This window comes from Schistocerca serialis, chromosome 2, assembly GCF_023864345.2.
Source record: "Schistocerca serialis cubense isolate TAMUIC-IGC-003099 chromosome 2, iqSchSeri2.2, whole genome shotgun sequence".
NCBI lineage: Eukaryota > Metazoa > Arthropoda > Insecta > Orthoptera > Acrididae > Schistocerca > Schistocerca serialis.
This window is the reverse complement of record NC_064639.1, coordinates 1,091,502,175-1,091,519,495: the sequence shown is the minus strand read 5'-3', so window position 1 is coordinate 1,091,519,495 and position 17,321 is coordinate 1,091,502,175. Positions and strand designations below refer to the sequence as shown.

The 17,321-nt window shown below is 37.9% G+C and overlaps 1 protein-coding gene across 4 annotated transcripts in view; it reads right to left on the bottom strand.

Moving 5' to 3' along the window:
• The window catches only part of LOC126458547 (tRNA 2'-phosphotransferase 1), a 71,390-nt gene that overhangs the window by 23,629 nt on the left and 30,440 nt on the right, over positions 1–17,321 (bottom strand). For all 4 annotated transcript variants that reach the window (XM_050095664.1, XM_050095667.1, XM_050095663.1 and 1 more), the window contains one exon: positions 11,398–11,674. In XM_050095664.1, the coding sequence (XP_049951621.1) occupies positions 11,398–11,655 (258 nt within the window). In that variant the 5' untranslated portion in view covers positions 11,656–11,674. The remainder of the gene's footprint in view (positions 1–11,397; positions 11,675–17,321) is intronic.

Here is a 17,321-nt window from a genome sequence, read left to right as displayed (position 1 = left end):
AGTACATTTTCAGGCAGACAAACTTTCGAAATTACAGTAGTTACAATTTTCAACAACAGATGGCGCTGCAAGCCATGTGAAAGATATAGACGACAACGCAGTCTGTGGGTGTGCCATTCTGTACGTCGTCTTTCTGCTGTAAGCGTGTGCTGTTCACAATGTGCAAGTGTGCTGTAGACAACATGGTTTATTCCTTAGAACAGAGGATTTTTCTGGTGTTGGAATTCCACCGCCTAGAACACAGTGTTGTTGCAACAAGACGAAGTTTTCAACGGAGGTTTAATGTAACCAAAGGACCGAAAAACGATACAATAAAGGATCTGTTTGAAAAATTTCAACGGACTGGGAACGTGACGGATGAACGTGCTGGAAAGGTAGGGCGACCGCGTACGGCAACCACAGAGGGCAACGCGCAGCTAGTGCAGCAGGTGATCCAACAGCGGCCTCGGGTTTCCGTTCGCCGTGTTGCAGCTGCGGTCCAAATGACGCCAACGTCCACGTATCGTCTCATGCGCCAGAGTTTACACCTCTATCCATACAAAATTCAAACGCGGCAACCCCTCAGCGCTGCTACCATTGCTGCACGAGAGACATTCGCTAACGATACAGTGCACAGGATTGATGACAGCGATATGCATGTGGGCAGCATTTGGTTTACTGACGAAGCTTAATTTTACCTGTACGGCTTCGTCAATAAACAGAACTGGCGCATATGGGGAACCGAAAAGCCCCATGTTGCAGTCCCATCGTCCCTGCATCCTCAAAAAGTACTGGTCTGGGCCGCCATTTCTTCCAAAGGAATCATTGGCCCATTTTTCAGATCCGAAACGATTATTGCATCACGCTATCTGGACATTCTTCGTGAATTTGTGGCGGTACAAACTGCCTTAGACGACACTGCGAACACCTCGTGGTTTATGCAAGATGGTGCCCGGCCACATCGCACGGCCGACGTCTTTAATTTCCTGAATGAATATTTCGATGATTGTGTGATTGCTTTGGGCTATCCGAAATATACAGGAGGCAGCGTGGATTGGCCTCCCTATTCGCCAGACATGAACCCCTGTGACTTCTTTCTGTGGGGACACTTGAAAGACCAGGGTACCGCCAGAATCCAGAAACAATTGAACAGATGAAGCAGTACATCTCATCTGCATGTGAAGCCATTCCGCCAGACACGTTGTCAAAGGTTTCGGGTAATTTAATTCAGAGACTACGCCATATTATTGCTACGCATGGTGGATATGTGGAAAATATCGTACTATAGAGTTTCCCAGACCGCAGCGCCATCTGTTGTTGAAAATTGTAACTACTGTAATTTCGAAAGTTTGTCTGCCTGAAAATGTACTGTTGTCCCAAGCATATTGCAACAAACGGTGTATTTCTATCGCTGCTCGTTTAGTTTTTATTGCCGTTTCAAATATACCGGTCATTTTTGAAACACCCTGTAAAATGTTATATAGTCACCATGCCATCTGTAGAGGGTTCTTGTGTAATGTTCATTTAAATTAATTTAATTGTCTGATGCCATCCTCACATTCTACAATAGAACTGTTGAAATAACAAACTACTTTTTCAGCAAGTTAAATGCAGTGGTTAATGGATCAGGGTTTTCATGATCAACATGTGGATCCTACTCTGCCCACACTTGTGCTTTCTCTTCAGAAAATGCACCACTCTAGATACTGACAGATGTCAGCATACCAGGCAAGGAATGCATCTAGATTATGAAGGAAAGTACTTTATATGTACTAAGTCAAATGAAATCATTGCAGACAGAGAGAAAGTGAACTGTGTAATTCCAAGTGTGGGGGCCACATGATCAGCACCAAAAGCAAAAGCATCACCAGTATCATAAACAACAGTGTCATCAGCACCAGAACCAGCAGTTAAAACATCACCACAGACAGCAGAAGCAGTAGCTTGTACTACATGCAACAGAAAATAAACTCTCTCAGTGTTTTTTATGGGGACCCACAACAGCAAAAAGCAACCCCAGCCATGTGAAACTTCTCTCTTACGTATTCAAAATGAGCCTCCAGTCTCCCAAACAGAATTAACAACTTGTTTACTGAGAAACATTGCTCCAAAAAACTATCATGCTAATGTAAAGGTGAACAAGATTCTAACTTCGTCTGCATTACATCAAAATGTAAAAACTCTGAAGAACAAAATAGACCAACTGGTAATATATCTAAAAGATGGAGAATGTGGAAATGAACCTGATACTCTTTGTTTTTCTGAACATCATATTACAAACAGAATTCACAGGTTACAGACTGAAAATTTTTGTTTAACTGCTCATTATTGTAGATCTAGTATGGGGAAAGGTGTAGTTGCAATATTTTTTTGAAATAATATAGATGTAAATCTCTAGATAAGCCAATACTGTGCTGAACAGCACTACGAGGTGTGTGGCATTGTGATAACGATAAATAATGTAACAATTGTGCTGTCAATTTATAGAGCACCTGCTGGAAATCTTTTTCCATCTGCCATGAAAATCTTAATCATTTATTCTAATGGGTGACTTTAATGTGAACTTTTAGCACAGTCCACAAAGACCAAGAGAAGTTGGCTAAGGGGAAAAAAATTATGTACTCATAAATTTTTGTACAGTGGTGGTGGGGGGAGGGGGGGGGGGGGAATATCATGAACAACATAACGTACTAAAAATTGTGACCATTAGGGTGAGACTGTGGGGATGGGGATGCCTTAAAAGATCACTTTTTTACGTGTTTGATGAATATCTCGAAAACTGCAACTTCTGGAAAAAATGTTTCCCAGTACAAAATTAAACTACTATAAAATTTCGTACAAAAAAAAAGGTCATATTCATTTTTTCTCTAGGACTGCATTGCAAGTGATGAAAAATCACAATTATTAAAAATAGAGTTTTAATGGTATAAAAATAATGTTTATTGTTAAGTGATGTGGGTTAAGAATAAATATTAAATATGTGTACTATATTTTAATTGCAGGAGAACCATATCAAGGGATTAATTGCATTCTGAGGGTGTAACAGTATGGAAAGGGGGAGGGGGAGGTTGAAGCTTAGAAACATGAGGGAACATAAGGCAATGGATTGTGATCATACACTTCCCTCCATCACAGGTCTGCAAACTGAAGAGTGAGCATGCAATTCCCCATTCTCTCTACCCCACTATATCACAAATAGCAACTACAGGGTGTTTCACAAGGTTATGCCAACACTCCTACAGCTCATCTTATGAATCAATGGTGAGGCAGTGTGCAGGTATGCCTGGGAGTGTTTATACCCCCCCCCCCCCCCCCTCACCCCCACTCCACCCACAGTATAAAAATATGCAGCTAAATGAATTTCTTCCCCTGATTATTCATTGTTGACTGGACTATTTTTGACAGAAAATAGAAATAGAATGGACCTAGAATACCAGATGTTTTATTACAACTTAGTATCACTGGTAGAGTCTCCAACTAGAGTAACAGCCAGTTCTAGTATTTTAGCAGATGACATATTTATAGATAAGGATAATTTATAATAATTCAACTCTCAAAAATATTATAAATGGTTTCTCTGATCACGAGGGACCGTTTCTCATCACAAACCAAGTTTGGAAAAACTTGAGGATTATACACCACACACACACACACACACACACACACACACCATGGAAAAATTTAATCATCAATGACAGCTTGTGGACTCGTCTCCTGAATGTGCTGCTGTTGATATTAACTCCAAATTTAATTTACTAATCAATGAGGTTGAAGAACCACTTCCTAAAAAGTTAATAACAGGAATTTTATATAAATCAAGTTATATGCCTACGAATCAGAATGACAAGAATGCTGGGCCACCAAACTTGATGACGAACTTGCAAAATTTAAAGGTTATGAATATGGGAACATGGAATGTATTAAGTCTCTATAGATCAGGATCACTGATAAATGTCATACAGGAACTTGAAAGGTATAAAATGGATTTAGTTGCAGTACAAGAAACCAGATGGACGGGTAATGGAAGTATAAACAAAAATAAGTATACAATAATGTATGGGGGAAATGATACACAAATACATGCACTAGGGACAGGATTTATAATAAACAACAAATTGTTACCTTTTATTAGGAAATTTGAGGCAGTGAATGAAAGGATATCTCACATTACGATTCAATGCAAATATAAGACTTTAAATGTTATAAATTGCCATGCTCCAACAGAGGATAAAGAGGACAATATTAAAGAAGAATTTTACAACAAATTGGAACAGGTATATGATACATTCTCGAAAAATTCAATTAAAATAATTCTAGGAGATTTCAATGCCAAGTTAGGACATGAAAATCATTATAAACCTACAATTGGACCTCATAGTCTACATCAGCAGAGTAATGAAAACGGAACAAAACTTATTAGCTTTGCCACTTCCAAAAACATGTTGATCAAAAGTACATATTTTGCACATAAAGATATACATAAACAAACATGGGCTTCAAGAGATGGCATCACAAAAAATCAAATTGATCATGTATTAATCGAAAAACAACATCATAAATGCATACATGATATCAGAAGTCAAAGGGGAGCAGACTGTGATTCGGATCACTTTCTTGTAAAAGCCAAGTTCAAGATCTCACTCTCAAGACATAAATGGTCTAAATTAAATGGTGTTCCTAGGTTTAATACAATGAAACTGAAAAACCCAAACATTCTCAACCAGTACATTAGAGAATTAGAAACACACAAACCTGAAGTGGAAAGTAAAATTAACAATGATGATACTAATCAAGCCTGGAACGCTCTGAAAGAAAATATCACACGAGCAACTACCTCAGTTTTGGGACATTTTACTACAACTAAGAACCCCTGGTTTGATGCCGAGTGCTCGAACGCTATCGAAGATAGAAAATTAGCAAGAGAAAAATTCCTACAAAAACCAATAACACAAAACAAACTTATTTTTGAAGAGAAACAGAAACTTGCCAGGAAACTCATTAGGAAAAAGAAAAGGGATTTTATGAATTACAAATTAAAAAGAGCTGAGAATGACCGTACCACAGACTCCAGAGGATTTTTCAAGAGCATAAATATGTTTAAAAGTGGGAATATAAAAAATTATGGACAGTTCATAACAGACCCAGATGGCTCCTTGCTAACAGAAAGAAGTGACATTGCTAACAGATGGAAGGAATATTTTAATGAGTTACTAAATGCTCCAACTATAAGCGTCTCTCAGGAAGATGACAATGAATATCTTACTGCTGACCCATCGGACGAAGAGCCCAGCTTAGCAGAAATTAAAGAAAGCATCAAGAAGCTGAAGAGACATAAAGCTCCTGGAAGTGATGGTATAGACACAGATATATGGAAGCTCAGTAAATTTCCTTTTGTAAACTGCTTACACAAAATCATCACCAACATCTGGAAGCAGGAACAGGTCCCACATGATTGGAAAGAAGTAGTTGTGTGCCCTATATACAAGAAGGGGGACCCAACAAATTGTTCAAACTACAGAGGAATTGCGTTACTAAACACAACATATAAAATTCTGACAAATATACTGTTAGCAAGGATAAGCCCTTACGTTGAAGACTCCCTAGATGATGCCCAATGTGGATTTAGACCTAACAGATCGACTATTGACAATATATATGTCCTAAGGATGTTGGGTGAAAAGAAATATGAATTCAATCAAAATGTACATATGCTTTTCATTGATTTTAAAAAAGCTTTTGACAGTATCAACAGGGAATATTTATGGAAGTGCATGAGGCAGATTGGCATCCCTAACAAATTGATAAATTTAATAAAATCTTGCACTTTAAACTCAAAATACAAAATAAAAGTAGCTAGCAAACTTTCTGAAGACTTTGAGGTTAAAACTGGAGTCAAACAAGGGGATTCACTCTCACCAGTTCTTTTTAACATAGTAATCAATAGAATAATCCAAAAAGTAAAGCTACTACAAATTGGAGCACAACTGGAAAGCAAAATTAACATTGTAGCATACGCTGATGACATTGCATTATTATCTGACAGTGAGAATGATTTGAAGCTTCTTACTGCACAATTAATTAAAGCCACAAATGGCACAGGCCTCCAGCTGAATACAGACAAAACAATGTACTTTATCTTATCCCGCTACCCATCAAATAATAATGTACTGCAAATTAATAACACAGCTTTCACAAAGACAAATGAATTTAATTACCTTGGTACAATAGTAACCTCTGACAACTCCATAAAAATTGAAATAGAATCACGAATTCAGAAGGCTAACAAATGCTACTATAGTCTCTTGACAGTTTTCAAAAGCAAGTTAATTTCTAGGAACACCAAACTACAAGTATACAAATCATTGATTATACCAGTACTCACCTATGGATCTGAAACCTGGACTCTCACAAAAAAAGAGGAAAACAGATTAAGAGTATTTGAACGAAAAATTTTGAGAAAAATATTTGGACCCATAAGAGATAGGATCAGTGATGAATGGAGATTGCTAAATAACAATGAAATTTACAAATTATATAAAGACTCCGATATAGTGGCCAAAATTAAAGCCAAAAGACTGAAATGGATAGGGCATGTCATCAGAGCACCACCAAACAGGACCATCAAGAAAGTGACTGAAGAGATTCCCACCGGAAGACGACCTCTTGGACGCCCACGCATGAGATACTTGGACAATATTCAAGACGATCTCAGAAAACTAGGACATGACAGACAGTGGCAAATTACTTGTAAAGACAGAGCAAAGTGGTTCAACATTGTCCATTCTGCAGCAAAAAGCCTTCATGGATTGTAATGCTTAATAATAATAATAATAATAATATGCCTTGGGTTTCAGCAAGTGTGTGGTTTTATGCCTCAATAGTGAAAAAGAAAACCAAGAGGCTTTCAGCAAGAGGCAAGAAATACCAATCTGTTGACTGTCTGGAACGCATGATAATTTTCCAATAGTCACTCTAAAAAAAGTTCAGTGCACTGCCTCAAGAAGTACAATGTCTGCTGCCAGGATTATCAAATGGAACAATGCAGATCTAGTAATAAAGTAGTGGTAGTGGTAGTGGTAGTGGTAGTAGTAGTAGTAGTAGTAGTAGTAGTAGTGGTAATAAATAAAAAATCTGAGTATGGTACAGAAGGGGTTCAATTTCAGCGGCTGTAAGATTTGTAAAGCCCTCCCTTCACAAATTAAGTGTTTAGTTGGGCTGATGACTGTGCCATTTAGTCCCATAAACACCCCCCCCCCCCCTTCCCTCCCTCTCAATCAGTCAAGTGTTTACTGGGTTATGAGCTCTTGTTATGGCAATTCCTATTGAAGGGTCACTTTACACTATAGAAGAGCTCCTGAACCACAGTGTATAGTATCCACGAACCTGTAACACTCAGATACATTCCCAGACCCTTACTCGTGCGCATATCTATTTATTATTGTGAACATATTCATTTTTCCATAATAGATTAATTTTTTATTTCAATGTGAAATTGATCAGTGCTATTTACATAATTTCACAGAATGTAATCAGAAACTTGTAAAACTGACACTTTTGAACATTGTGACATATTCACAATATGGATCACCACAACATGCAATAAATACAAAAACAAACAAAAAAAAACAATAAATAAATAATATTGGAACCCCAAAACTACTGTCCAGCAAGTCTTCTCCCAATATTCTCAAAAGTATTTAGAAAAGTTGTTGCACTCCAGATCCAAGATTCCACAGCAAAATCTAATATTGTATCACTAAATCAGTTCTGCTTCCAGAAAGGGAAGAGTACAATATGTACCATCAACAAATTTGTTGAGAAACATTGCTTTCACCCTGGATAAATCATAAAAAGTCACAGAAATTTTCTGTTAGCTTACAAAGGGTTTTGACTGTGTAAACCATTCTATACTGCTTCTCTGCTATATATACTATGTGATCAAAAGTATCCGGACACCTGGCTGAAAATGACTTACAAGTTCATGGCGCCTTCCATCGGTAATGCTTTAATTCAATATGGTGTTGGTCCACCCTTAGCCTTGACGACAGCTTCCACTCTCGCAGGCATTCTTCACAGAGTGCTGCACTGAGGAGCGGTATCGATGTCTGTGCCAGTTCATTACAGAGATGTTATTGTCATGTAACCACTCCGCCACAGGCCGTGCATTATGAACAGGTGCTCGATCGTGTTGAAAGATGCAATAGCGATCCCCAATTTGCTCTTCAACAGTAGGAAGCAAGAAGGTGCTTAAAATACGAGTGTAGGCCTGTGCTGCGATAGTGCCACGCAAAACAACAACACGCTCACAGATGATGTTCACTGGGCATTTACCATACCCACACCCTGCCATCGGATTGCCACATTGTGTACCGTGATTCGTGACTTCACACAACATTGTAGAGGAACTGGTGTTCAGGAGAATTGCTGGTCACCTAGACAGCCACAATATTCTCAATCCATGTCTATTTTCTTTCTGCTAAGGTTTTTCAACAGATGATGCTATTTTCTCCTTCCTTGCACAAATTTGTAGCACTCTAAATAGTAGAGTGGCACCAGTCAGTATCCTACGCCATCTATCCAAAGCCTTCGACTTTGAGGACCACAAAATTTTTCTACAGAAAGCAGTCTTTTATTGTTTAAATGGTATAGTGGCAATGTGGATTAAGTTTTATCTGAGAGGTAGGAAACGGAGGGGACAGAATTACTAATAGTTACTGATGTCTAGCTCCATCAGTGTGGGGTACAATAAATATTGAAGTTCCACAGGGCTTGCTGCTGGTTCTCTTGCTGTTTCTATTATTCAGAGATGGCTCCCATTCTCTTCTATTACAACGATCGAGATTGCTCTCTTTGCAGTATGTAAATCAGCAGAGAAAAAGCTGGAAACACATGCTCACCCTGTTCTTACTAATATCCTCAGGTGGTTTACCTGTAATGGACTCATTCCACATATCAAAAAATACATTACGTACAATTTCATGTAACACACAAAAAGAAAGGGCATACATTTAAAATTTTAAGGGGCAGAAAGTAGACTTCTCAAAGTTTTTAGGTGTACAAATTTACAGACAATTACATTGCTACTGCCATATTATAGTTACGGCAAAAAGAGTTCATTCAGCAACTTTTGCTTTGCACATAACTGCATCAGCTACACATAAAGATGTGGTTACGGCTGCTTGATTTAGATATTTCCATGCATGTCGCCTGATGACATCACCTTTGGGAGAGGCAGAATAAATTTAAAAAAAACTTTATTATGCAGAAGAGAGTAATCCTCATTATGAGTGACGAGTGGTGTCCATCCAATACAGTCTTGTAGAAATCCGTTCCAGAAACTACAGATTTTTCACAGTAGCATCACAGTATATCTTCTCCCTTGTATGTTTTGGAAATAAAAAATGCTGTCTTTTCAAAAGCATGAATAAAATACAATGTCAAAGCAAGATGTGCACAGCAGCTGAACTAACTTCACCTTTGTGCAGAAAGGAGCATATTACTTGGGCATAAAAGTGTTCAATGCTCTACCAACAGATATCAAAAGCCTTGCTCCATAAAAATCAAAATTCAAAGGAATTGTAGGAAACATCTTGTGAAATTCATGTTACTCAATTGGTGATATTTTTTAGTATAAATGAGTGTGATAATGTATAATGTATGCAGTATCGCTCTAAAGGGTGATCAAAGTATGGATGGATAGGTAAATAAATATACAACTAAACAAAATATATAAATAATGTTATTACTGGGACGTATTTTTGTACACTTAAATATAAATTATTTCATTTTGTTATACACTGAAGTACCAATGAAACTAGTGTAAGCATGTGTATTCAAATACAGGGACATGTAAACAGGCAGAATACGGCACTGCAGTCAGCAATGCCTACATAAGACAATGTATGGCGCATTTGTTAGGTTGGTTACTGCTGCTACAATGGTAGGTCATCAAGATTTAAGTGAGTTTGAACGTGGTGTTATAGTCAATGCACAAGTGATGGAACACAGCACCTCCGAGGTAGGAATAAAGTGGGGATATTTCCATATGACCATTTCATGAGAGTAACCTGAATATCTGGAACCTTGTAAAATATCAAATCTCCGAAATTGCTGCAACTGGAAAAAGATGCTGCAAGAACAGGACCAACGACAACTGAAGAGAAGCATTCAACATGACAGAAGTGCAACTGTTCCGCAAATTGTTGCAGATTTCAATGCTGGGCCATCAACAAGTGTCTATGTGTGAAACATTCAATGAAACAGCATCAATATGGGCTTTCGGAGCCGAAGGCCCATTCATGTACCCTTGATGACATAGCTTTAAGCTTCTGGGCCCATCAAAACCGACATTGGACTGTTGATGACTGGAAACATGTTGCCTGGTCTCGTTTCAAATTATATCAGACGGATGGATGTGTAGGGGCATGGAGACAACCTCATGAATCCATGGATCCTGCATTCAGCAGGGGACTGTTCAAGCTGGTGGAGACTCTGCAATGGTATGAAGTATGTGCAGTTAGCATGATATGGGGCCCTGATATGCCTAGATAAGACTTGACAGGTGACATGTAACTTAAGCATCCTGTCTGATCACCTACATCCACTCATGTCCATTGTGCATTCCGATGGACTTGGGCAATTCCAGCAGGACAATGCGACACCCCACGGTCCTGAATTGCAATAGAGTGGCTCCAGGAACACTTTTCTGAGTTTAAACACTTCCGCTGGCCACCAAAGTCCCCAGACGTGAACAATATTGAAATTATCTGGGATGCCTTGCCTCCACCCCATTGTACCCTTACGGATTTATGGACAGCTCTGCAAGATTCATGGTGTCAATTCCCTCGAGCACTAATTCAGAGATTAGTCGAATTCATGCCACATCGTGTTTCAGCACATATACATGCTTGCAAGGGCCCCACATGATATTAGGCAAGTGTACCAGTTTCCTTGTCTCTTCATTGTATAATATATCATGTTCATTTTCAACTATTAGTTTTATTCTTGGATGTCTCATTAGTTAATGTGTAAATAAAACTGTTATGTTTTGTTGCAAAATATGTTGTGTATATCTTCATGTGTCAAGATGCTGCTTTAGTCAATAAGAGTAGCATGAATATCTCATTAATGTATGCAGACATTGTTGTTTCATAGCATAATATACAATATTTTAGAGAGAGAGAGGGGGAGGAGCGAGGGGGGAGGGGAGGACGAGGAGGAGGAGGAAGGAAAAAAACTGACTTGTTCCATATTTTTGCAACTCTAGTGCGACAGAACATGCATAAAAATAAATAAACTGCCATACACCAAAGCAAATAAGGTGTTTCTAAGTCGCGTTATTTCGAGGTATCAAAGTACTATCTACTAGTTATATTAATATAACATTGGTTATCAGCCCTAAAATTAAATAGGCATTACCTGTATTGAATGACCTTGATTAGCTCTAATGTAAAGTGTCCCTGTCTCAGTATCTGTTCGTAATGCAAATCTCTGCTTTTCATTTTCTGCCACGACACGTTGTATATCTGATAACTGATAGTTTCTAAAAGATTTATGGCTCAGAATCTCCTCCACTGCCACAAAACCATCTTCAGTAATGGCTAGCCCTTCTTTAACTGCACCATGGCGCAAAATCCATGACAATGCTTTGCTCAAAGAAATGTCCTTACCATGCATTTTTCTCAGCAACAACAAACTGAAAAAAAAAAAGAGTTGTAAACACAAAAGTCCATAATAAAACATTAGCAAAATCACATACATTTTCTATAAATCATCGAAGTTGTATTTAAATGATACTTATTAGCAACAGGAAACGATGTGGCATGGTTTGATGATAGAAGATAACTGATTTGGCTTCACTATTCACAGCTACCCAAAATAGTCATTCCAGTTCCATAAAACTGCATAATCACCCTGTTCTTACAGTATCTACACATCTATGGTTGTTTTTTGTACATACACCTGTCTCCCCCACTCTCAGTTATTCTATTTCTTTCACTCAGTCACTTCCAGTTCCCTCACCATGTCATCCTTCTTTTTTTAGTATTCTATTTCTTATTTCCTACATTTACTGTCTGTATATTTTATCCCTCCCATGTGTTTCTCTTTTACTTCCCTATTTCTAAATTAACACCAGTGACTCTCCTCTCTGATCAAGCAAATATATTTCTTGCAAAAGCTAATTATTATTATTATCTTCTTTTCTTTCTCAGACCTTAGGTCTGGTTAAAAATGGAAAGTGACGCGGACCTTCATCAAGTGTGACTTCCTTTTAACTGTATGGTATATGTTACATTGCATTTAGGAACTTTCGGGTCATTGAACATGTATCAATAATTACAGATTTTTGTAGTTGTATATATATGTTTGGATGGAGCTGTATTGCATTGATGTACTGGTGGATCCAAAATGACTCCTGTAGTTGATAGTATAATTGGTATAATGTCAACTTTATCCTGATGCCACATGTCCTTGACTTCCTCAGCCAGTTGGATGTATTTTTCAATTTTTTCTCCTGTTTTCTTTTGCATATTTGTTGTATTGGGTATGGATATTTCGATTAGTTGTGTTAATTTCTTCTTTTCATTGGTGAGTATGATGTCAGGTTTGTTATGTGGTGTTGTTTTATCTGTTATAATGGTTCTGTTCCAGTATAATTTGAATTCATCATTCTCCAGTACACTTTGTGGTGCATACTTGTATGTGAGAACGTGTTGTTTTATGAGTTTATGTTGTAAGGCACGCTGTTGATGTATTATTTTTGCTACATTGTCATGTCTTCTGGGGTATTCTGTATTTGCTATTATTGTACATCCGCTTGTGATGTGATCTACTGTTTCTATTTGTTGTTTGCGAAGTCTGCATTTATCTGTTGTGGTATTGGGATCTTTAATAATATGCTTGCTGTAATATCTGGTGTTTATTGTTTGATCCTGTATTGCAATCATGAATCCTTCCGTCGCACCGTATATATTGCCTTTTCTTAGCCATGTGTTGGATGCAACTTGATCGATGTGTGGCTGTGTTAGATGATACGGGTGCTTGCCATGTAGTGTTTTCTTTTTCCAATTTACTTTCTTCGTATCTGTTGATGTTATGTGATCTAAAGGGTTGTAGAGGTGGTTATGAAATTGCAGTGGTGTAGCCGATGTATTTACATGAGTGATTGCTTTGTGTATTTTGCTAGTTTCTGCTCGTTCTAGAAAGAATTTTCTTAAATTGTCTACCTGTCCATAATGTAGGTTTTTTATATTGATAAATCCCCTTCCTTTCTGCTTAATGTGAATCTTTCTGTTGCTGAATGTATGTGATGTATTCTATATTTGTGGCAATGTGATCGTGTAAGTGTATTGAGTGCTTCTAGGTTTGTGTTACTCCATTCCACTACTCCAAATGAGTAGGTCAATATTGGAATAGCGTAAGTATTTATAGCTTTTGTCTTGTTTCTTGCTGTCAATTCTGTTTTCAGTATTTTTGTTAGTCTTTGTCTATATTTTTCTTTTAGTTCTTCTTTAATATTTGTATTATCTATTCCTATTTTTTGTCTGTATCCTAGATATTTATAGGCATCTGTTTTTTCCATCACTTCTATGCAGTTGCTGTGGTTATCCAATATGTAATCTTCTTGTTTAATGTGTTTTTCCTTGACAATGCTATTTTTCTTACATTTGTCTGTTCCAAAAACCATATTTATATCATTGCTGAATATTTCTGTTATCTTTAGTAATTGGTTGAGTTGTTGATTTGTTGCTGTCAGTAGTTTTAGATCATCCATGTATAGCAAATGTGTGATTTTGTGTGGGTATGTTCCAGTAATATTATATCCATAATTTGTATTATTTAGCATGTTGGATAGTGGGTTCAGAGCAAGGCAGAACCAGAAAGGACTTAATGAGTATCCTTGGTATATTCCACGCTTAATCTGTATTGGCTGTGATGTGATATTATTTGAATTTGTTTGGATATTAAGTGTGGTTTTCCAATTTTTCATTACTATGTTTAGGAACTGTATCAATTTAGGATCTACTTTGTATATTTCCAATATTTGTAGTAACCATGAGTGGGGTACACTATCAAAAGCTTTTTGGTAATCAATGTATACGTAGTGCAGCGACCTTTGTTTAGTTTTAGCTTGATATGTCACCTCTGCATCTATTATCAGTTGCTCTTTACATCCTCGTGCTCCTTTGCAACAGCCTTTTTGTTCTTCATTTATAATTTTGTTCTGTGTTGTATGTGTCATTAATTTCTGTGTAATGACTGAAGTTAATATTTTGTATATTGTTGGTAGGCATGTTATGGGGCGATATTTAGCTGGGTTTGCTGTGTCTGCTTGATCTTTAGGTTTCAGATAGGTTACTCCATATGTAAGTGTATCAGGGAATGTGTATGGGTCTGCAATGTAACTGTTAAATAATTTAGTTAGATGTGAATGTGTTGAGGTGAACTTCTTTAGCCAGAAATTTGCTATTTTATCATTTCCAGGGGCTTTCCAATTGTGCGTAGAATTAATTGCTCGGGTGACTTCATGTTGCAAAATTATCACTTCAGGTATTTGTGGTATCATCTTGTATGTATCTGTTTCTGCTTGTATCCACCGTGCATGCCCGTTATGTTGTACCGGGTTTGACCATATCTGTTATGTTTGGTGGATTGTCTATTTTAATGTGTGTGTTATCTATTGTTTGGTAAAATCTCTTTTGGTTTGTGTTGAATGTTTGGTTTTGTTTCCTTCTATTTTCACTTTTTTTGTATCTTCTAAGTCGTTTGTCCAATGGTTGTAATTTCTGCTTCTTTTCATCTAATTGCTCTATTGCTTCTTGTTGTGAGATTTTACCTAACGTTTTTTGTTTTTTGTCTGATATTTCATTTCTTATAAATTGTGTTAGCTGTCCTATGTCTTTTCTCAGTTTTCCTATTCTGATCTGTAGCCTGTGTTGCCATGCTGGTTTTGTGGGTTTCTTCTGTGTGTTGGTTGGTTCTGATCTCTGCCTAGTGTGTATATGTAGTGTAGTGAGTGCTCCTACATAAAACAGTAGTTGTAACTCTTCCATAGTTGTATTTTCATTTATTTTGTTGTGTATGATTGTGTTGATAGTTGTTGTTGTTGTTTCGACTTGTGGGTTATTTGGTGGTCTATGCAAGAATGGTCTAATGTCTGTATTTGTGTCTTTGTATTCTATATATGTCAGCTGAAATTTTTCTTCTATATCTAACATGTGTGTCACTTCGTGTTCTATTTGTGCTTGTTCTGGTGGCTGTCTTAAGATGTCGTTTTCCTCTGATTGTTTAATTGATGCGTGTTGTTCTTTGTTTGTTTGCTCTGGGATGTTTGAGTCCATTACTGTATTTTCTTCTTCTTCTGATTGCACATTATTTTGTTCTAGTATTTGTTGTACTTGTTGTTTGATGTTTTCAAATTCTGAGTGGGGTATCCCGTTATTTTTGATTATTACACGGATCTGATCAGCTAGTCGTTCTGTTAAAAATTTTAATTCTGGTTATCTGGTAATAAATGTTGTGTATACTTGTGATCTGTATCCAGTTGTGTTGGTTCCTAGGTTTGTTGCTTGGTAATAGCAGAACATGTGGTGTCGATTAACTTCATCTGACCATCTCATCCTCTGTCTTTGTTTTCCTTCTAGGGTGGTTGCAGGAAGCATATCCTGCAAAACACCTCTATTTGGATTTAAATCATTTTCCAGTTGGCTAGCAGTGTCGTTACCATTGTCGGCAGGCATACGGTTCAAGCGTCGTCCCCGACCATGACGGCGCTTGTCCGAGGCTTCTTTAGTTCTGTCCTGAACCAAGTAATCACACTAATTATTATTATTATTACTATTATTATTATTTGCATTATGTGTAGTTTAAATTATTTGTCACATCAGAGGTATTGACTTTTCATGACTGTGTCATAAGGAAGGATACACATACAATGCCAGAAATACAGTATACTCGGAAAGATGTTGATTTTGAGCCAGTGACAGCATATGCCATCTGGGGGACAGTAGGTTTCAACGTCATCCAATGACATATAGCCTAGTATCATAACTACCTTAGCACCATCTGTGTCTGCCCTTTAATAGGGAATGCTTACAGCCAGAAGGCTCAGAGCAGTGCAGATGTATGACGCAAGCAGGCTACCATGCCATGGAGATGCACCCTTGCTTTCTACAGCCAACTGTGTGAGTTTGAAAGTGGTCAAACTGTGACTGTCTGAGTGGTGGGATAGTTCTTTCTGAGAATTGGCACACAAGTTGGATATGCTGTATCAGTTGTGCATTGATGCTGGTATCAGTGACCATGTGAACATTCTCAAACCCTTAGATGAGATTCTGGACATCAAGATAGCACATATGCCCATACAATTGACATATTGTAAAGGCAACAACGTCAGATAGTACAGCTACCACAGTACAATAGGAGGGTTTGTGAGCTTAGACGTACAACACGAACTGTTGCAAACCAGTTATTAGCCGTGGGACTATGGGCAGATACACCTCTAGCCCATCTTCCACTCATGCCACAGCATCGACTTGCATGGCTCGAATGGTGCCATCAGAAGATCATTTAGAAGATGCAATGGTGCGCAGCGGTCTTCAGTGGTGAAAGAAGATTCTGCCTGCACACAAGTGATGATTGTTTGTGCGCATGACATAGACCTGTTGAGTGCTGTCTCATAAAACACATTCATCCAAGACACACTGTCTCCACCCCAGGCCTTATGATTTCGGGTGCAATAAGCTATAACTTTCATTCAACGTTGGTGTTTCTGGAGGGGATGCTAACCAGCACTATATAAGTACATCATGCTGTTAGACCCATTCTTTTGCTGTTCTTGCAACAGGAAGGTGTTGTATTGTTCCTAAAGGATAATGCTCGCAAACACATTGCCTGTGAAACTCAATGTGCTCTGCAAGGCATGCAGCAATTTCCCTGGGCCAGCACGATCTCCACGCTTGTCTTCAATTGAGCACATGTGGGATATGATGGAACAAGAAGGGACTCGTGCGATTCCTAAACCAACATCTCTTACAGAACTATGTTAACAGGTTGGACAGGTGTGGCATAACATATTCCAGGACAGTATTCATCATATGTACAATTAATCGGATGCCAGAGTCAGTGCTTGCATTGCCACCCATGGAAGCTACACCACATACTAATATCGGTGTTTCTGCATGGTTTGACATGTGGTCTTAGAACACTTGCACTATTGATCTGTAAATATAAACATTTCATGTACTCCATATTAACTGTTGCAACAGTAAATCTCGAGTGAATTGGAAATGTCTAAAAGGGTGTACTAATTTTTTTTTTTCTGGCAGCGTATTTACAACAAC